Raw genomic sequence first — 20,550 nt, forward strand, 5'->3', positions numbered from 1 at the left:
AAGAGATAGAAGAAATGTTAAAAGATAATGAAAGAATATCAATAAATTTAGGCCAATAAATTTGAAAACTAAAGCATATGGCCAGAAAAATAAAACAAACTGACCCAAAATAGAAAATTTGAATTAATTTATATCCATTAAAGAAATTGAATCAGTAGTTAAAATCTTCCCACAAACTAAATCCAAGGCCCAGGCAGATTCACAGATAAGCTTTGTCAAACATTTACAGAATAGGGCTCAGTCAGTTAAGTGTCTGACCTCAGCTCAGGTCATGATCTCATGGTTTGTGAGTTCAAGCCCCACATCAGGATCCATGCTGACAGCGTGGCGCCTGCTTGGAATTCTCTCTCTATCCTTCTCTCTCTGCCTCCGTCTCACTCATGCTCGCTCTCTCTCTCAAAATAAATAAATAAACTATAAAAAATATTTTTAAAAACATTTATGGAATAGATATCTAATCATATGCACAGAAAGGATTAGATCTTGCAACTCACTTTATTATGAAATCAGTCTAACCTTGCTACTGACACTTGACAGGAACAGTACAAGGAAGGAAAATTACAGGCCAGTCTCACTGACAACATAGATGTTAAATCCTAAACAAAATATTAGCAAACTGGATCTAGCAATGTAAAAATTATCACCAAGATATATTTATTTTAGAATGCAAGGTTACTATGGTAGAAGCTCTATTTATGAGTCATGCTATTAAAATTAGCAGTGCCTGAGTGGCTCAGTCAATTAAGCATTCGACTCTTGATTTCGGCTCAGGTCATGATCTCATGGTTCATGAGATCGAACCCCACAAGCCCCGCAGCGGGGTCTGCGCTGACAGCAGGGAGCCTGCTTGGGATTCTCTCTCTCTCTCTTGGGATTCTCCTCTCTTTCTGCCCCTCCCCCTTGTGCTCTCTTTCTCTCTCAAAATAAATAAAAATAAACATGTTTTTTAAAAATTAGCAGATTAGGGGAGGATGGGTGAAATAGGTGATGGGGATGAAGGAGTGCACTTGTGATGAGCACTGGCTGATGTATGGAAGTGTCGAATCACTATATCGTGCACCTGAAACTAACATTACACTATATGTTAAGTAACTAGAACTTCAATGAAAACTTTTTAAAAATTAGCAGATTAAGATTACAGAAAAAGAACATAATCTTGATAAATGCTTACACTGTATTTAATTAAAGCCAGTAACCATTCATGGTAAAAATTAGCAAACTAGAAATAGAAGGGGATTTCTATAATTGATAAAGGGTATCTACAAAACAAATGGATAATAAACATTATGTTCAACAGTGAAATATTAAAATTATTCCCTTAAAGATCAGAAGCAAGACAAGGATAGCAAGACATTATCTTTTCAACATTATACTGGAAAAATCTTACCAATACAACAAAGTAAGAGAAAAAGAAATAACAGATGAAAAGATTGTACGCAAGTTTGAACTTATAGGATAGGATAATCATGACTTGCAGTCAAAAATATTTTTAGCCTTGGGGCGCCTGGGTGGCTCAGTCAGTTAAGTGTCCAACTTCAGCTCAGGTCATGATCTCTCAGTCTGTGAGTTCGAGCCCTGCGTTGGGCTCTGTGCTGACAGCTCAGAGCCTGGAGAGTCTGTGTCTTCAGATTCTGTGTCTCCCTCTCTCTCTGCCCTCTCCCGCTCGCACTCTGTCTCTCTCTCAAAAATAAATAAATACTAAAAAAAATTTTTTTTTAATATTTTTAGCCTCAGTAGTAGGTATACATGGATTGGTAGGACCTAACTTGCCCATACAAAATTTAACCTAATCTAAAATGGAAGTGGAAGTGAAATGGCCAATAAGCATATGAAAATATGCTCAACCTCATGAGTAATGTCAGCAAAATCACAACAGAGAAAATGTGTCAATGCACCCAATTGTCAGAAATGGAAAAGCGAAAAAACCAGCAGTTATGAGGATAAGGAACTCTCATATATTGCTGGAGGGAGTGTCACTCAGTCTTTGGAAAACAACTGGCATTATTTGGTAAAAGTAAACACACTAGATGTTTTACACCTAAATATATATCCTGAAGTCTCTTTTTTAATTTTTTTTAATTTGAGGATAGTTGACACACAATGTTACATCAGTTTACGTGTGCAACATAGCGATTCAACTTCTCTCTATATTATGATACCCAGTGTAGCTACCATCTGTCACCACACCACACTATTACATTATCATTGACTATATCCCCTGTACTGTGCCTTTTATTCTGGTGGCTTATTCCTTCCCTAACTGGAAACCTAGATCTCCTATCCTTCATCCATCTTGCCCATCCCCTCTTTCTCCCTCAGTTTATTCTCTGTACTTACAGATCTGATTGCTTTTTGTTTGTGTGTTCATTGGTTTTATTTTAGATCCCACATATGAATGAAATCATGTGGTTTTTATCTTTCTCAGTCCAACCTATTTCACTTGGCATAATGCTAAGTCCATCCATGCTGTTGCAAATGGCACAATCTCATTCTTTTTTATGGCTGTGTAATATTCGTGTGTGTGTGTGTGTGTGTGTGTGTGTACACATACATACACCACATCTTTGTATCTATTCATCTATCAATGGACACTTAGGTTGCTTCCACATCATGGCTACTGTAAATAATGCTGCAATAAAAGTAAGGGGGCATATATTGCATATATCTTTTTGAATTAGTGTTTTAATTTTCATTGGGTAAATACCCACTGGTGCAATGATTGGATTATATGGTATTTTTATTTTTAATTTCTTGAGGAACCTCCATACTGTTTTCCACAGTGGCTGTATTAACATTGCTACCAACAGTTCACAAGGGTTCCTTTTTCTCCACATCCTTGTCAACACTTATTTCTTGTCTTTTTGATTTTTGGCTATTTTGACACATGTAAGGCGATATCTCATTGTGGCTTCAAATTGCATTTCCCTGATGATAAGTGATGTTGAGCATCTTATCATGCTATTCATCTGTATGTCTTCTTTGGAAAAATGTCTACTTATGTTCTCTGCCCATTTTTTTAAGTAGATTTCTTTTTTATTTAGAGAGAGAGAAAGAGTACGAGAAGGAGGAAGGGACAAGGGAGAGAGAGAGGGAGGGGGATGGAGAGAGAGAGGAAGAGAGAATCTTAAGCAGGCTCCATGCTCAGCACAAAGTCGGACATGGGGTTCAATCCCATGACCCTGGGATCATGACCTGAGCCAAAATCAAGAGTCAGATGCACAACTGACTTAGCTGCCCAGGCACCCTGGTCCTCTGCCCACCTTTAATTGGATTATTCGGTTTTTTGGTGCTGAGTTGTATAAGTTCTTTATGTATTTTGGATATTAACCTCTTAACAGATATATCATTTGCAAATATTTTCCATTCAGTAGGTTGCCTTTGTGTTTTGTTGATGGTTTCCTGTGCTGTTTAAAAGCTTTTTATTTGGGGGCACCTGGGTAGCTCAGTTGGTTGAGTGTCCGAGTTCTTGATTTCAGCTCAGGTCACGATCCCAGGGTCGTGGGATTGAGCACCATGTTGGGCTCTACACTGAGCCTACTTAATATTCTCTCTCTCTCCTTCTGCCCGTCTCCCCTGCTCATGCTCGCTCTCTCTCTCTCTCTCTCTCTCTCTCTGTCTGTCTAAAATAAAAGTAAATATAAAAGCATTTAAAAAATAAATATAAGCCTTTATTTTGATATAATCCCAGTAGTTTATTTTTGCTTTTGTTTCCCTTGTTTTAGGAGACATATGTAGAAAAATATCTACAGCCAATGTCAAAGAAATTACTGCCTGTGTTTTCCTGTAAGATTTTTATAGTTTCAGGTCTCACATCTAAGTCTTTAATTGGAAGAGTCTCTTAAACATGTGCATCGGGTGACATACAAAAGTTTTCAAAGTAGCATTTCTTTTGGTAGCAAATTTTCTTTAAAAATGCTAGAACTTTAAAAAATGAAAATGTCCACCAACAGTTAACTAGATAAACATGTGCATAAAATGTAATGCGCATTCTAATATATATTAGAAAAAAATCAATGGGTTACAGCTATATATAAACAAGGATGGAGGACAAAAATATACCCAAAACAGACTAAATGAAATATTTTTCATATTTTTTTGTTTTATTTATTTATTTTTTGAGAGGGAGTTTGTGTGTGTGCATGAAAAGGGGAGGAGCAGAAAGAGAATCTCAAGCAGGCTTCATGCCCAGTGTGGAGCCCCATGTAGGGCTCCAACTCATAGATTATGAGATCATGACCTGAGCTGAAATCAAGAGTCAGACACTGAAACAACTGAGCCACCCAAATGCCCTATGTTCCAGAAATACAAATATGTGTGATAAAACCATTAAGAAAAGCAAGGGAATAATCATAAACTCATGAGAATGATTTCTTCTGGGATATGGGGAGGGACTGCAGGGACTCCTTACCGGTAATATTCTATTTCTTAAACTACGTGTTCATTTCAGTAGAATGTGCTACCTCAAGAGCTATTGAATTTGCCATCACAGAAGGGTGGTTTGGTTTTAAGAAATATCTCATGTGAGGTATTCAGAGAGAAAATAAATATCACACAGGAATTGGACTTGATACCCCTATGAGTATATTTTAACCCTAAGATTTCATAATTCGATATCCATCATAGTCAACAGCACAATATGCTGTACATAAAAACCAATAATAATTATAACAAGCATTCACTGACTACTGACTTTGGCAGATGCTGTCGGCTGTTCTTTCTTGATAGTAGATTTCATTTTTGTTCTACTATCTATCCTTTCCCACTGTAATTTAGGGGAGGGTATCCTGGAGATTAAGGATCATCTATTACTTAGTCTGAATTAATCTTATAATCCATTGGTTTAGAGGTAAACATGTGGCCCTGCTTTGGTCAAGTAGACATGAGATAGAACCTACTAAGGGATGCCTGGAAAAGGTTTTCTTGCTCCTAAACAGGAGACTCAGAAATGCATGAAAATCATAGATACCCCTTCCTGGTGTTGTCACGCAGGGGCATAATGTCTAGGACGCTGCTGCCATGATGCAACCATGAAAAGACCAGTCTCAAAATTAAGTCTATTTGTGAATAATTACCACACTGAGAAATGAATGAATTAAAGCTGAAGCCTTACTTCTTGACGTGTTGGTAGATAACATGTCACCTTATTGTTTATATTTTCCCACCGGAGTCCTTTTCACTGACACGCCTTGTGCACAGCTTGCTCACTTAATCTTCACAGTATTTCCATGAGCTAAGTGCCATTATTGTGTCCACTGAATAGACTATTAAAAAAACACTTAGGGAATTAAAATAAGTTGCCCAAAGTCACACGTATACTTGGTGGCAAATTCTAGGGTATCCGACCTCAAAACCCATGCTCTCAATACCCTATCCATTCAAGGCCATCTTTCTGTGTCTGTAAGGGCTGAGAAGAAAATCCTGATAGACGGGAGTGTTCCATTATCTGGTCACATGTTTTTTCAGGTGTGAGTCAGTGGCGCTGGAGCAGCAGTGTCGGCAGCAACCAAAGAAGCTTCTTGACCTCTGAATCGTAGCTACGACTGTTTGACCTTGAAATCAATAGTCCAGGGGCAGCCTCCGAAGTGTACACCTCCAGACTTTCCAAAAATATAACTGCTTGTATTAAATCACTTCCTGCTTCAAGTGCCTAAAATTATCACCATTTTCTGAACTGATAAATCCTGTGCTTAACAAATAAATAAATAAATTCCAGCTTCATTGACTTATATTCGTCTGAAATCCCTAGAAAAATAGATTTATAACCCACACAGAATGCAGTTTTATTTTGAAGGCATCCTCAATCAAACACCTTCTCCTTTCTTACATCAAAACATTGCTTATTAAACTGAGAAGGGGGTACCCTGGATATTCACTACGATAGAGGGTCTTTCTCTACTTCTTTCAGTAATTAGGAACTTAAACTTCAGACTAGTGACTCACATCTTTCATGGAACATCTCACCTATACTCTTAACTGATTTTGTGCAAACTTTTACAAAGAGCATAATGCTTTTATCTCTGGTTTAGAGCTGTTCTTTATTTTTAAAAATCCAATGTTCTGGAAGGGGAAGCAACGTTATGTTTATTCCCTAGAACATGTACAAATTATGTACTTGCAAAAGGAAGAGGTATTCCAACCTTGTGAAAGCATAATACATCTCTTATTACCTTTAAATATTATATCAGAAAGCGCAGTCTTACACTAAAGAGCCTGGAATGTATCATCAGAAAGACCCAGGTTAAAATCTCAGCTGAGTCACGCAGAGCTGCCTAATAGTGACGAAATCCTTGGGTTTTCTGAGCTCCAGCTGACTCATCCTTAGAAATGTGATCTAACTCTCTCCAAAGTTTGTTGTAACATACAAAATGAGATACCGTGTATGAAAATGTCTGCTTTAAGACTTGATGTATAGCAGGTACTAAATTAATATGAAATGTCCTCTTATTTCTTAAATATGCTATGGAAGAACTCTACTTCAACAACAACAACAAATCTGGTCATGAAAGAAATTTATACGGAGTAGAAATTCTACATTCTAGTAACTTACATTATAAAATCACAGAAAAAGGTGCTAACAGATTCAGTCAAAAGTTTTGTGCAGATTAGTGGTAAGTGGTCCTGAGACAAGGAACCCACCAGAGGAACCCACCAGAGGAACTTCCCTTTCCACATGTTGAGGACTCAAATTATTTCCCACTCCGTCTTCACCTTTCACTACACAATACTTTGGGTATTCCAACAAACAGAGAAGCTGTGGTAGGCAGACCCTACCTAAATAGTCTACATTCCTACAGATTAAAAAACAACTAAATAAAACACTAGATAGGCATTTAAGAAATAATATCTTATCGATTACGATGTTGGCATTGGTCTGCTAAGTGTTACCATTAAAATACAGTTTTAAAAACTTTAGACGGTTATTTAGTATTTAGTGAAATGTGAAAACAGCAACTAATTAACCCACTGAAAACTAAAACCTATACAACAGAAGACATAGGATCACCATCTTACCACTCTTTAGAGCAAATGCAGAATTTTGCTATTTTCATGCTGTCACTAAAGCAGATTGTTCCAGTTAGCTATTTTTATGTATTATATAAGGATATGCAATAAAGAAAGGAATAATTTACAGGTTGGCAGTAAACAGCCACGGTGAATGGTGGTGACAAAACTTCACCTCTTTATTCAAGTCTATGCTTAGGACCCACTCCTTCTTTGTCCATCTGACTCCATCCTATTGTCCTGATTCCTGGACTGTCGGATGTATCGTGAAAAGGAGAGAGAGTGAAAAAGTAGGCAAATGAGCTAAGAAGTGATAGCAATTGGAGAGAACTAATCCCAAAATACAGGTGTAGGGAGTTAACTGATTTGGCAAATAAAAAGTTGATGCTGTATTACTCAGAATAAAATTTTTCTTTATGAACAACTTTGGCTAGATGGCATATGACTTAAGAAATTGAAAAATCATTATTTCCAAAAATATCTTGAAAACGAACCTCAATTGGCTCTTCACCACCTTTTACTTGACTTTCACCCATTTCTCCATTCTCATAGCTGCTGCTCTTCTCAACCCATAACTCAGATTTTTCTACAGTGAGTCGAAGCTGGTCTAGATCCGCCTTGATCTGCTTGTAGTTATCTACATCTTGATTGGACACCAGCAATTGCACCTGGAAACAGAAAACTCTGAACCCTTAATGTACTTAAGGAAATTCCTTCATTCCTATTTCAATTATGTCAAAAATCCCAGGTCTTTTAAGCTGTTCCTCAGTTGAAGTTTCATGTTTCTAGAATATTTGTGGATATTTTAGATGTATATTGAGCATGAAAACTTACCTGGAGGTATCTGTGAACACTAAGCCAATATATAAAGAATTATAAATTTTTAAAAAGTGAGTCCTAGCAAAGTGTTAAGGAGTAATGTAAAATAAAAGATACCTCAACTCTAGTTTCACTGCTAAAGTTCATTTCTCCAAGAGTCTATGTGATTGAAAAGAGGTAGAAATACAAAAATAAATGGAAGAAAATTCTGATACAGTCTAAACCTCATGGTATAAACTTTGATTTTATTATAATTTATGTGTATTATATGACATATCCAAATATATGCACTATTATGTCTATTTTTTTAGTCTTGGAATTATTTCATATTTTAATAGATTCTTATAAAACTTCCTAATGAAGATCAGCCCTCTATTAAATAAAATAAATATTAGTGAAACACATGTAAGCACTTAGGTATTATTCATGAATAGTCTCAAGACTGATGTCATTCAGATGACAAAGAAAAAGATTAGATCCAAAACAGTTCCTTTCTTTCACCTGTATACATTTTGTCCTATCCAAATTTATCAGTAAAGTCTGGGGTCAAAATAATAGCCGTGGCAACAAGATTCCTAATATGGTATTACCCCCCAGCACCTTCCTAAATCTTTGTGCCTGTCATTTACATTAAAGATATTAACTGAAAATCACTCGTGGGGAACTCTTTCTAAAATAGATCATGTCTTGGCTTAAGACAAGGCCACATCTATCTTTAAAAATAGAAAGCATCTCCAGGAAAAGCCTCACAGTCTCATTAACTCTGCAACCATGAAGTCAGGTTGGATGTTATAGACAACATTTTCGGAGCTTCTGCTCTGGCACCATGGAGGGGCTACTCAATCTTACCTGTTTAAATGCCTGTAAAACTTCGGCTCTCTGGCTAAAGTGCTTGAACAGTAGTTGCAGGGCCCCTGATAGCAGAGGCGGGTAGTCGTGCATGATCAGATGAATGAGGACCCGTAAAAATGTCCTGCCTCCTTCATCATCAAGTTGAACTGGATTTTTCTCCTTTCTATAAAACCAACAATGATTCTACAATAACTTATATTTACATAAAATCTATTCATAAGTGGTATTCAAATTATGTATACATTCTCAGAGCTATATATTCCTTTCCTCCCCAAAAAACTGGAAAATAAAAAGCAAAATAATTTTACACTTTTCTTCCCCCCTCATGTAACTGATCAAGAAACAAAGCACAAAGAAAAGCCTGTGTTATGTGTCCACGAAAAGCAGGAGTGACCAACCCTCCAAATATGTCCGAGATGGAGGGGGTTCCCAGAACGGAAGACTTTTCAGAGCTCGTACTGGGAAGGTACAAGGCCAACCAGGATGAGTTGCTCACTTCGACATAGACAAAGGCTAGAAATCTAAATCGATCCAAAAAATCTCAACTCTAGTACTGAGAAGAGATACTAGGAGGGATGTACAGCAACAGCTGACTTTCCCCAGAACCCTAGAGACCCCTCCTCCACGACAGGTAGTGACAGCTGGGAAAAGGATAAGGGCGTACACCCACACACACTCATGTGGACACAATCACCAGAACTGCTCTGGGTATTTGCTATACTCAGACACTGGGCAAGACCGCACTGGAGGAAGAGGTCCATTTACTTCAAGGTGAAAAATCATACACTGATTTATTATCTATCTCTTCTCGGGAATAATGAAATACTTGAATAGGAAAACACAACAATAACAACAACAAAATCCACCAAAACAACATGAAAACAAAGCTAAACCAAATGTTCACTAGAGATAAAAATCCTTTTTGGTTCCCTTGATTCTTCATTCTTGTTTGTCTTTCTAACCAAAGAAAATGCAACAAAGGGCTTAGTGTGAAATTTGTTTAGTTTCTCATGGCAAACCTATAACAGAAATGAATGCTAGAAACTCAGTAAGTTGTAGCTTAGACATTTCAAGTTCATTTTTTTTTCCTTTACTTTTCTTTTTTACTGCTATTAGTTTTCATTTCTGAAAAGGAAAGAAGCAACTTTAAAACAATAAACGTCGGGGCTCCCAGTAACAAAGGAGGGTAGCCATGCCAGAGGCACGTTTTCTTTAATCATGGATATTTCCAACAGGCAGCAAATAGCTTTATTTCTCACAAATAGTTAATGATAACATTGAAAGAAGTTACTTCCTTGCCTCAAATTTTTTTAGATTCAGGCAAGCGATGTTTTGCAAGACACAGTGCTACTGATACCAGGGGACTTAAAGGGCATTCGCGTGCTGTCATTATTTGAGGAAAGAAAAGCAAAAAGAATTCGGGGAAAAGTTCAATACACTGATCTCATCTCTCTTGTCTTTTTCCCCCTGGCCTATCTAAAAGAAAAGCTAGGCTTTCCTCTTCTACAGTAAATTAGCAGCTTCATTTCTGGCAGAAATTATGTTGCCAACAATAAAGGATCTAAAATTAAATAAATATCGGGAGGTAAACAATAGCAAAGTATCAATAAAATTCTAAGCAAAAATCGTATTCACAAGATAAAGCCACAGACGTGTTACTATACCTTCCAGCAAACATCGTTTCTGCCTGAGCTGCGATTTCATCTATATCAGGAACAATCGCTACAAAGACAAAGGGTAAAATCCATTCTTTATCTTATCATAATTAGGAGTCACAATATTTATATTGATATTAGCACACCTAAAAATATTTTGCCTTCATTCCTTCCTGCCAGGAAAAGTCAATAGTTTAAAAAGCCGCAATATAATTTCACTTACATATCAACGTTTTAAACAAAGTTTACATTTTGAAACATATATTGCTACAAAGATATATTTAGATCAGAAAGCACCATTTACAAAGTTGCATCACCTGTATAAACATATATATATGCATCAGCTACACACACACACACACACACACACACACACACTTATATAATTTAACTGGGTGATGACGTGGAAGGACGTTTTTTAAATATGTTTTTTAAAGAATCAAAATATAGCAGTAATGAACCTTGTAACTGTTACGGTATTTCCAAACAACATGGTCCTTTCAGAATGCTCCTCTTCTACAATTCCATCCCTTCTTCTTATGGGACATTAATTTTCTTATGTGAACCAATCGTGATTCCTCACCCATCCTCACCACCAATATTTTGAAGATATCTTTCTTAAAATAACACATTTAAATAAGTACATTATTTATTTCTCATCTCCAAAGCACAAAACAAAGCAGAGAAAGAAAGAAAGAAAGAAAGAAAGAAAGAAAGAAAGAAAGAAAGAAAGAAAAAGAATTCTCCCCAGAAAGCTCTCTCTTCCAGACTCAACCAATGAAAGAGATCAGGTAAATCAGAAAGAACTGGTTTTCTGGGGGTTCTCTCCCATACTTTACTGACACTTGGAGCTTCTATTTCCAGAAGTCTGGCTTCTGAGAGCCAATAATTTTTATGATACTGTCAATGCAACCGCCAGCTAGGCTCTCTGGTTCAGCCACGTGACTCCTGGAAATGGCCCTCTGGGGTTCTATACTTCTGGGAAACATAAAAACAATACTGTTGCAAATGTACCAGAAGTGACTTCTCACGTAGGCAAACTTAACCCATCTACAGAGGCATGCTGCCTTCTGGATGGTTCTAAGGAGTCAGAGAGCTGAGTGGTCTACCACGCATTTTTTTTTTAATTTTTTTTTAACGTTTATTTATTTTTGAGACACAGAAAGACAGAGCATGAATGGGGGAGGGGCAGAGAGAGAGGGAGACACAGAATCGGAAGCAGGCTCCAGGCTCTGAGCCATCAGAGCCCAGATGCCCGACGCGGGGCTTGAACTCACGGACCGCGAGATCATGACCTGAGCTGAAGTCGGACGCTTAACCGACTGAGCCACCCAGGCACCCCGGTCTACCACTCATTTTAACTACACACTTACAATCACAGAATCATTCCTGCCAAATCGAATGACAGGGAAAAAAGAGGAGGTTCCCTGACACTTTCATACTGGTTGCGATTAGAAGAACATTTCATATTTGTACACAAATCTGATCCTCAGAAAAAGAATTCAGTTACCTGGCTAAATCTTTAATACAGTAGTTTCTAGACTGCTGTTACTGGCCTGACCTATTCAGAAACATGGAAATGTAGTATTTCTTAGGTTTCATAAGGTATTCTCTACAGTCACAAAATTTTTACAGTAATTCTTACGCTCTTTCTTCACTATGCTCCTACACACGGAGATAAGAGTGGTTTTCATTCTTACATTTTTAAATGTGAAAAATTGACATATGGTACCAGTTCATAACCATGCAAAGTAAGTGCACGCACACACACACATCACCACCCTCATTCAGACCTTTGGGAGATACCATGTCTTTGTTCTTGAGCTGGGCAACAGCTTCCTAAAAATCACCTTTCTTCCCGAAAGCTACATTTCACACTGCTCTTTGATCAGGCAAAAAAGTCTCCCTTGGACTTTCACCAACACGGTATGGTGCTTACAAGATTCAGGCCCTGAAACTGGAGAGACCTCTGAGGGAATCCCTCCTCCACTACTTTCGTGACCTTTAGCCAGTAATTTAACCCATCTGACCTCGGTTTTCTTATCTGTAAAGTGGCACATAAACAGTACCTCTCCCTCATCGAATTGTGAAGGCTATAAAATTAACTGCATTCTGAGGACTTAGCACCAAGTAACTGCAAACATCCTCCAAGACGTTCTAGGCTCTGTCTCAGTTCCTTCATGTCATTGGTGGATATGGTTTCTGCATTTGTGTCTCCTAGAAATATTACTATGTCTTAAAATATGAACGCTACAGGGTGAATATTGTCACAAAGGAGGTACCTGATGGTAGTAATGTATCTGGAGAGCCACTGGCAGATGCTTCAGCGTTTTCATTATTCTCTCCAAATTCCTTCTTATATATTGACAGCATATATGAGATCCTATAATCCAGTCTGACACTCAGGATAAACTACAAAAGAGCATTAAAAACATAATTTTATTAGCATCATGTTTAAAACGACAGTTCATTACACCAAGAACAACGTAACTATTAACATTTCACACGAACTAATTACAAATCTCAGCTCTTAACACTCCAGTTGCATACATGCTCATCAGCCATAAAGCTAACAAGAGTGATGCATTTCCATTAGCCAATGTCAGTAAAATCCCAAAGCAGTTTTTTAGGAAAAAGAAAATGATTCCCCCGTGATTACTCTGAATATTCCAGACCAAGGTATCCAACGAGTCTGGATGAAGAGGTAATGATGACTATTTCACTGAGCATTTTGCGGAGGTAACATTGGCTCTAGGAGGAGACTGCTGGTGCTATGATTTTCATTCACGCACAGAGAGGCTAAACTTCCAGGTACTACAGTGTGGATTCTGGCTCTACCACAATCAGTTTGGGATCTAGGCTACAAAAGGACAGCTGAGGAAGCAGCATCCAAATATACCATGGATTAGCTTCATTGGTGCTTGCTTTCCCTTGGATTGTGTTGTTGACCTTGCCTCCTTAACTAACACGTTGAGAGACACTAAGGGAATAAGACAATAAGGTTCCTGCCTGTGCTGGGTACTATGAAGAATGCAAACACTTGAAACCCCTGCTCTCAAGAAGCCTATGCCTGAATTGGGAAAACAAAATATAGCATGGTTAACATAATTAGAAAATTATCGAGGGGCGCCTGGACGGCTCAGTGGGTTAAGCATCCAACTTCGGCTCAGGTCATGATTTCACAGTTCGTGAGTTCAAGCTCTGTGTCGGGCTCTGTGCTGACAGCTCAGAGCCTGGAGCCTGCTTCAGATTCTATGTCTCCTTCTCTGCCCCTCCCCTGCTCATGCTCTGTCTCTCTCTGTCTCTCAAAAATAAATAAAAACGTTAAAAAAGTGTCAAGAACTAAATCAGGCTGCACAGACTTCAGTGGAGATCAGAGAAAGAAAAAGTATGTGCTACAGATTTCTGAGTGGAGAAGGGAAACAATAAAGAAGTGGTTTAATACGAGGTTCCCTTCCATTCCAGCTTGCCTGAAATAAGCCTAGTTTAAGCTTTTGTTGCAGTAAAATTACTATTAGTGCCCCCTACACTCTCAAAAGAGCCTCGTTTGGACAATAACGTTTGGACAATTAACCAATAACGGACATGTATGGTACCATCTGACCTGATCTCCTACCATTTCTGTGACTCCTGTATCACACCCCTCCCTCCCTGGTCCTTCCCCCCTCCCTTCTTGCATTCTCCCTCTCACACTGCTCTGTTCCAATAGCACTGGATATTTCTTTCTTGCCTTCTCACATTTGTTCAGTGCCCACTTTACCTTGAAAATTCTCTTCCACCCAGAACAACTAGCCTTTGAGATACCCTCCAAGATCCAGTTTAAATCCCTTTTCTAAAGAAGCTTTCCCTGGTTCCCCAATCCAAACCAACTGTTCTCTTTTTTGCTCACCCAACCCATTATTTACACCTATTTGTCTCTTGGCTACCTAATACATCTATTATTTATTCTCTGTCTCTCTGTCTCTATCTCTCTCTCTCCTCTGCTAGCCGTCTATGCTCCTTATGGGCAACAAACATGCTTCATGTCAATAAACATTTGCTAAGCCAGGTACTAAGAAAGGTACCTGAGGGTACAAAAAAGTTGCCAAGGATATAAGACCTGCCTTTGAAGAGCATATAACATAGAAGGGTAACAAACACCAAAGAGTCTCTTTTACGAGCATGTGGTGAGTGCTACAATACATACAGGTTGAATGGATTCTAGTTAAGGGGATTTCAAAACAGGGGACAGATTGTGGGAAAACAGGCTGAGAGGGGGCCATTGGATTTGGTAGCCTTGAGCAGAAGGGTGGGGACAGAAACTGATTGCAGGTGCTTGAAAGGAAGGGTTTAAAAAAAAAACTACGTAAAGAATAAATTAATAAGACACTAATTGGTGAAATACTTATTACATTTTCGTTGAAGATTAGTGCTCATAGACTTGTATTTTATTTTTTTAAATGTTTCTTTATTTTGAAAGAGAGAGAAAGGGAGTGAGCAGGAGAGGAGCAGAGAGAGTGTGAGACAGAGAATCCCAAACAGGCTCTGCAGTGTAAACACGGAGCCCGACGCAGTGCTCGAAATCACGAACCATGAGATAGTGACCTGAGCCAAAACTAAGAGTTGGACGCTTAACCCACTGAGCCATCCCAGCACCCCTAGATTTTTATTTATAAATAGAACCAAAATAAAAACTTTCATCTTCCAATATATTTAATTGTGAAACATAAATGGAAGGTAGGAAAGGGACAAAGGGAAGAATAAAAACAAATGCAGAGAAAGATAGTTGAGAGAGGGCCAAAGATAGAGAGAATGAGAGAGAGAAATAAAAAGAGAGATACATAAAATATGGGGGAAAAGAAAGGAAGACCCCGTGAGGAGGAAGAGCTGGCAGGAAGCAGGAGACTTGCGTAAGGAATGTAGCTACAAAGAAATTCTTGAAGAGGTGTTCTAAGAAAGAAATGTATTCAAGAGCAGCACATAGGAACGCAGACAGAGTGAAGCAGACCCAGACACGGAACACAAAAATCAGAGTGAGGAAAGAGTTTCAACAAGAAATACATTAAAAGCCCGAAAGAGGCAGCAAAGAAAGGTCAGCCCTAATCTGTCCCACCGCAGTAGTATCTCCATCTCATCATTTTTGAGCTGTTAGAGAATGTTTTTCAAACGCTGATCTTCTGTAACTGAGGCTAAAATGAGGTCACATATTTTACAGGTTGTCCAGTGAGTAGGATGATGTTAAGCTATGGGCCCATTAGATCCGCAGGTCAGGTGATCACTACCTTTCTCAGTTTAAGAAGAGGAGAACTAAGTGATTTTTCAGGGTCATGAACACAGGTTTGGGAGGCCTGCCAATATTTCTCAGGATTCAGCCTTTGGAATTCCTGGAGGAAATGTGAAACCCTTTATGATTATAAATCTAATTACTTTAAATAAAAATGTACAGACCCTTCCAGGACTACTAACCCACTTCTGGTAGTTCAGTCTACATTAAATTATGATGAAAGACCTAGTAAATTGTATCCAGAATCTTAATAGACCCTTGAAAACTCCAGGCTCCATTCTCCAAATCTGGAATAAATGCTATAATTAAAGTATCATAAAACTACTTTCCAAACTTGAAAAAATATATAAGAATTCACAGCTACAGTAATAGGGAATTTATTCACTAAACCAGGGGGAATAAAATAATAATTTATCTCCTTTAAATTCACAGAGCTAGGTATTAGACTATGTTAATTTTAAATATATATATTATTCCTAGCCTCAAAAGCACAAAGATGGTCACTTATATAAAATACAAAAACCAATTATTAACATTTTGCTAATAATAAATAAAATTTTATTTCAGTTTCTTGCTACAGTGATAAACCTGGATACCCAGAATTACATATCCAATTCAATTAAAAATAGAAATAGAGTTAGAATTCAATCTCAAGTTTGCCTGCTCTGAAATCCTTAAATGAAGGTAAAATGAAATCAGGGTCAATACTAAATGAGAAAATGCATATGAAAGAGGTTTTGTCAACCTCAAAGCACTCCACAATCGTTAGATATCACCATTAATACATTTAATGGAAATGAACAAATGTAATTAATATGTTAAATAGTGTCATTAACTTAAAAGAAATAAATTAGATCAATAGCATTTCAGAATATTTCCACAGTGATGTGGAACAAAGTCTGTAAGAAAGTTAAACCAAGAAGCTCAATTAGGTGTTTGTCACTTTGCTTCCATTATGCAGCATACCTGTAAAATCTCAATAATCTTCAGTTTGGTGTCCATCACGGTCACGTCCTCAGGCTCTACAGGGCTTCCTTGCTTGCTGGGGTGGATGCTGGGCTGAACGTCAGGCACACTCATGGGGAAGATAGAGCCTCTACTGAGTACCATTTGGGTCATCATCTCTCCCACCCCATGGATGGTTCTCATGACATTGTTTCCTAGCAAAAGAAAAGCCCTTTAGTCAATACACACAACACCTGGGGAAACAGATATAATATCCAGTTGGTCAAAACCAGACTGGAAACATGACAGGAAAAGTAATGACATAAGAAAGAATAGCATCAACACTGTTCTGGCTCTTTCCTTACAGACATAGGGAAGGTCCTGACAGACGCATTTCAAACTGACAGATTTTAAAAATGAAAGTTTACTTTTCTCAGAAAATACTTTCAAATGAGGTACCAAGGATGAGTTGTGGTAGCTCTGATAACATCCAAGGCAGGTCCTTCTGGGACACAGTAAGTCCTCTCAACTGTCACACCAATAAGCTCTAACTTTTATAATAATGTGAAAGAACCCTACGATAAATGAGTTACATGAAAACATGTAAGTGGTGACTAGCATCCTAATCCTACCCTCAAACCAAGGACTTCATAGCTTTGCTTTCATAATGCTTGTGAGGAGGATTGTTATAACCTCATTTTAAGAAAAAGACAGTTTCATCTGGGGAAGAAGCATGTATTTGACGATACACTTCCCATTCCTTCATCCCATTTGAATAAAAAAATCATTATTCAAAATCCACAAAAAGCAATTATGTTTGAGGTAATCACAAAAACAATTTAGTGACAAACATGATCATTTTCGGGACATCTGGGTGGCTCAGTCAGTTAAGTGTCTGACTTTGGCTCAGGTCATGATCTCACAGTCTGTGGGTTCAAGCCCCGTGTCGGGCTCTGTGCTGACAGCTCAGAGTCTGGAGCCTGCTTCCGATTCTGTGTCTCCCTCTCTCTGCCCCTCCCACTGCTCACACTCTGTCTCTCTCTCTCTCTCTCAAAAATAAATAAGCATTAAAATTTTCTTTTAAATTATCATTTTCAAAAAGGCATCACCCTCTTTCTACATCTTCTGTGTTTGACTTCTCATTCATTTGTCCTCCAGTAAAATTGCATGTACACTCATTCCTTCACTGAGCATGAGCAGCTGTACCAAAGCAACCTCCTGACACTGCTCCAATTTATTTTCTCCAGCCTCACTGCTGTTTCTCACTTCTCAGTTCCTACAACAGGCAGGAAGGATTCAAAAGAACAATTGTCTACTTTTCTTTCAAAACAGTGGTCTTTACTTCCTGTATGTTCATGGAACTTTGCCTCAGGCAAAGGCCTAAGAATCTAGCAAATAATTTTCCTTTCCCTAAGAGTCTCAGGGTATATACCACGGAATAAATAAATACACACACACACACGCACGTACACCAGGAGAAAGGGAAATGGAAATAAGATGGGATGAGATAAAACTCTCAGCTCTAATTGAAGAGTATAATCTGTTGGAATATCTACATGATTGGAAGGCAAACCAATAAAGAAAAGGAAAATATTTAAAGGATGACCCCCAAAAACTCTTGATGGTCTTGTGCAGACCAACCTGCAATTATCATCAAGCCACTAGTAATCACTGTGAAAAGTGAAATCCCTTTTAAAACTTATTATCTTATCCATATATGAAAAAAATACATATAGTAAAGGGTAGTGCTCAAATAGTACACTTGTGAGGTGAGGTGGCAAATAAGTAACAATTTTTTTTTCTTGAGTGGCATTTTCCAGGCAGAAGTTAAGTTTGGTTTTCATTCTGAGAGTCTATAACCTTTTCTTTGACTGCTGTTTGCATAAACCAAAAAGCAGGCAGGCAATAAGAAAAAATATATGTGAAAGGTAACTTCCAGGTTTGGACGAGATTGAGACCACGGATTTGAAAGAGGCCTATTTTCTACCAGAACAACTTCGAGGAGAAGATTGCTGCATTGTCTGCGGTTCTCAAGCAATCAGAGCAGTTGACTTCTTCCAACCCCCGCCCCCCATGTTTGCCACGTGGACTGCAGGGTTGCACATCTGATTGTTGGTAATGGTTTCAGGTGACCACCATTTAACCAGTACATTTACCTGAATCTTGATTCGAATATGTATATGTGTTAGCCTCCAAGAGATGCTTTCTTACCACTAACACAGAACAGCCTCCTTTGTTATTCCTACCCCCTGATTCACACAGAAATCCTTGGCACCCACAGTCTCTGCATCTTATTTAGATTTGCATGGAAAATAATCATTTAATCCAAACGATTATTACACAGAAAGTTAGCCCAGACAATTCTTTTTCCCCAAATATAGATCCTGTCACCAAGAAATTAAAATCTAGAGACCAGAACCATAATAATACATAACACATGTTGTCAGTGACATGGACGGGTTCATTCCGGTTCCACCATATCCTTAGATGCCTGTGGCACGTGGTCACCACAAAACTCTCCTGACATCTCCATGTATGGCCAACTGAGAGGTCTCAAATTAAAAGATGCTATATTTTCTGGAGTTGCTTGGTGGTGATGAGAAGTGCTTAAATTGTGAACTATCACAGCTTGGAAAACTATAGTCAAATGCCACATAAATCACAGATGTGCAAGGCTCCCAAGTATCCATTTTTCCACAGACAAATTTCTGATTCTAGACTATTAAGATAAGTCACAGGCCATCAGTTTTCAATGCTGCCAAAGAAGAAATGTTACCATTTCTCTTCTCAACTATAATTAGTTAATACTACTAAGAAGTTTTCAGTGGAAAAGCTACTTTATTATCATATAAACCCTGTGGACAAACTAACCCCTAAAAGTCCAGCTTTTCTATGTCTTTCATTTTAACCCAGCAGCCAGAATTTGGATTTATGTATAAAGGGTGTTGAGATGGTTTGAAAAAATGGGTTTCATGTTTGTTAAGCAAAAAGAAGAAAGAAGGAGTTGCTTAGAAGTAAAAGCAGATGAGGATGCCTGGGTGGTGCAGTGTCAGACTCTTGATTTAGGTTCAGGTCATGATGTCATGGTCATGAGATCGAGCCCTGTGTGGGGCTCTGCACTGACATCATGGAACTTGCTTGGGATTCTGTCTCTCCATCTCTCTCTGCCCCTAAACTGTGTGTGCTCTCTCTCGAAATAAATACATAAACATGAGAAAGAAAGAAAGAAAGAAAGAAAGAAAGAAAGAGAAAGAAAGAGAGAAAGAAAGAAAGAAAGAGGGAAAGAAAGAAAGAGGGAAAGAAAGAAAGAAAGAGAAAGAAAGAGAGAAAGAAAGAAAGAGAGAAAGAAAGAAAGAAAGAAAGAAAGAAAGAAAGAAAGAAAGAAAGAAAAAGAAGGAAGGAAGGAAGGAAGGAAGGAAGGAAGGAAGGAAGGAAGGAAGGAAGGCAAGCAGATGGATTTTTCAGGTTCTTTTACTTTATGATTGTACGGATAGTTTTATTAATCCTAATTCCCTCAAGAGAAAAACTTGAAAGTAAGACAGGTATGCTAAATGCATAATGCGAATGGTGACTGGGGGTGGACTGAGAACACACTGTTTGTTTCTTTGTTTTTCTGATTGTTCTAATGAGTCAAGTTTCCATTACCAATTCCAGAGAAATAAAACGCAATATGAAATCTACATAACACTAAAGCTGTGCTGACCATGATTTAATTTTACCTATTCAGAAGTCATGTTACTGCTGGTGAGCACTACTGAGCTCAACAATCATTGAGAGTTTTGTGATATTCTAGAAAGTATAACTTGGTTGAAATTAACTTTATACCTATTGGTATTTTATTTAAAATCACCTTTATTTATTATCTTTTTCTATTAGAAATACTATTCTCTTTTAGATACATAAGAGTAGAAACAGTAATTTGAATTTGTTTAGATTTCAAAAAGGCATTTCTGGGATCTTCTCAGCATTTATAAGAGATAAATGAAATATTTGATTAGAAGAGTCTGGGAATAA

The 20,550-nt window shown here is 37.9% G+C and overlaps 1 protein-coding gene across 2 annotated transcripts in view; it reads right to left on the reverse strand.

Moving 5' to 3' along the window:
* The window catches only part of ITPR2 (inositol 1,4,5-trisphosphate receptor type 2), a 485,618-nt gene that overhangs the window by 286,217 nt on the left and 178,851 nt on the right, over positions 1–20,550 (reverse strand). For both annotated transcript variants that reach the window (XM_042946117.1, XM_042946116.1), the window contains exons 22-26: positions 16,558–16,751; positions 12,611–12,740; positions 10,338–10,395; positions 8,671–8,836; positions 7,497–7,670 (exon numbers count right to left, since the gene is read on the reverse strand). In XM_042946117.1, the coding sequence (XP_042802051.1) occupies positions 7,497–7,670; positions 8,671–8,836; positions 10,338–10,395; positions 12,611–12,740; positions 16,558–16,751 (722 nt within the window). The remainder of the gene's footprint in view (positions 1–7,496; positions 7,671–8,670; positions 8,837–10,337; positions 10,396–12,610; positions 12,741–16,557; positions 16,752–20,550) is intronic.

This window comes from Panthera leo, chromosome B4 (assembly GCF_018350215.1).
Source record: "Panthera leo isolate Ple1 chromosome B4, P.leo_Ple1_pat1.1, whole genome shotgun sequence".
Lineage (NCBI taxonomy): Eukaryota > Metazoa > Chordata > Mammalia > Carnivora > Felidae > Panthera > Panthera leo.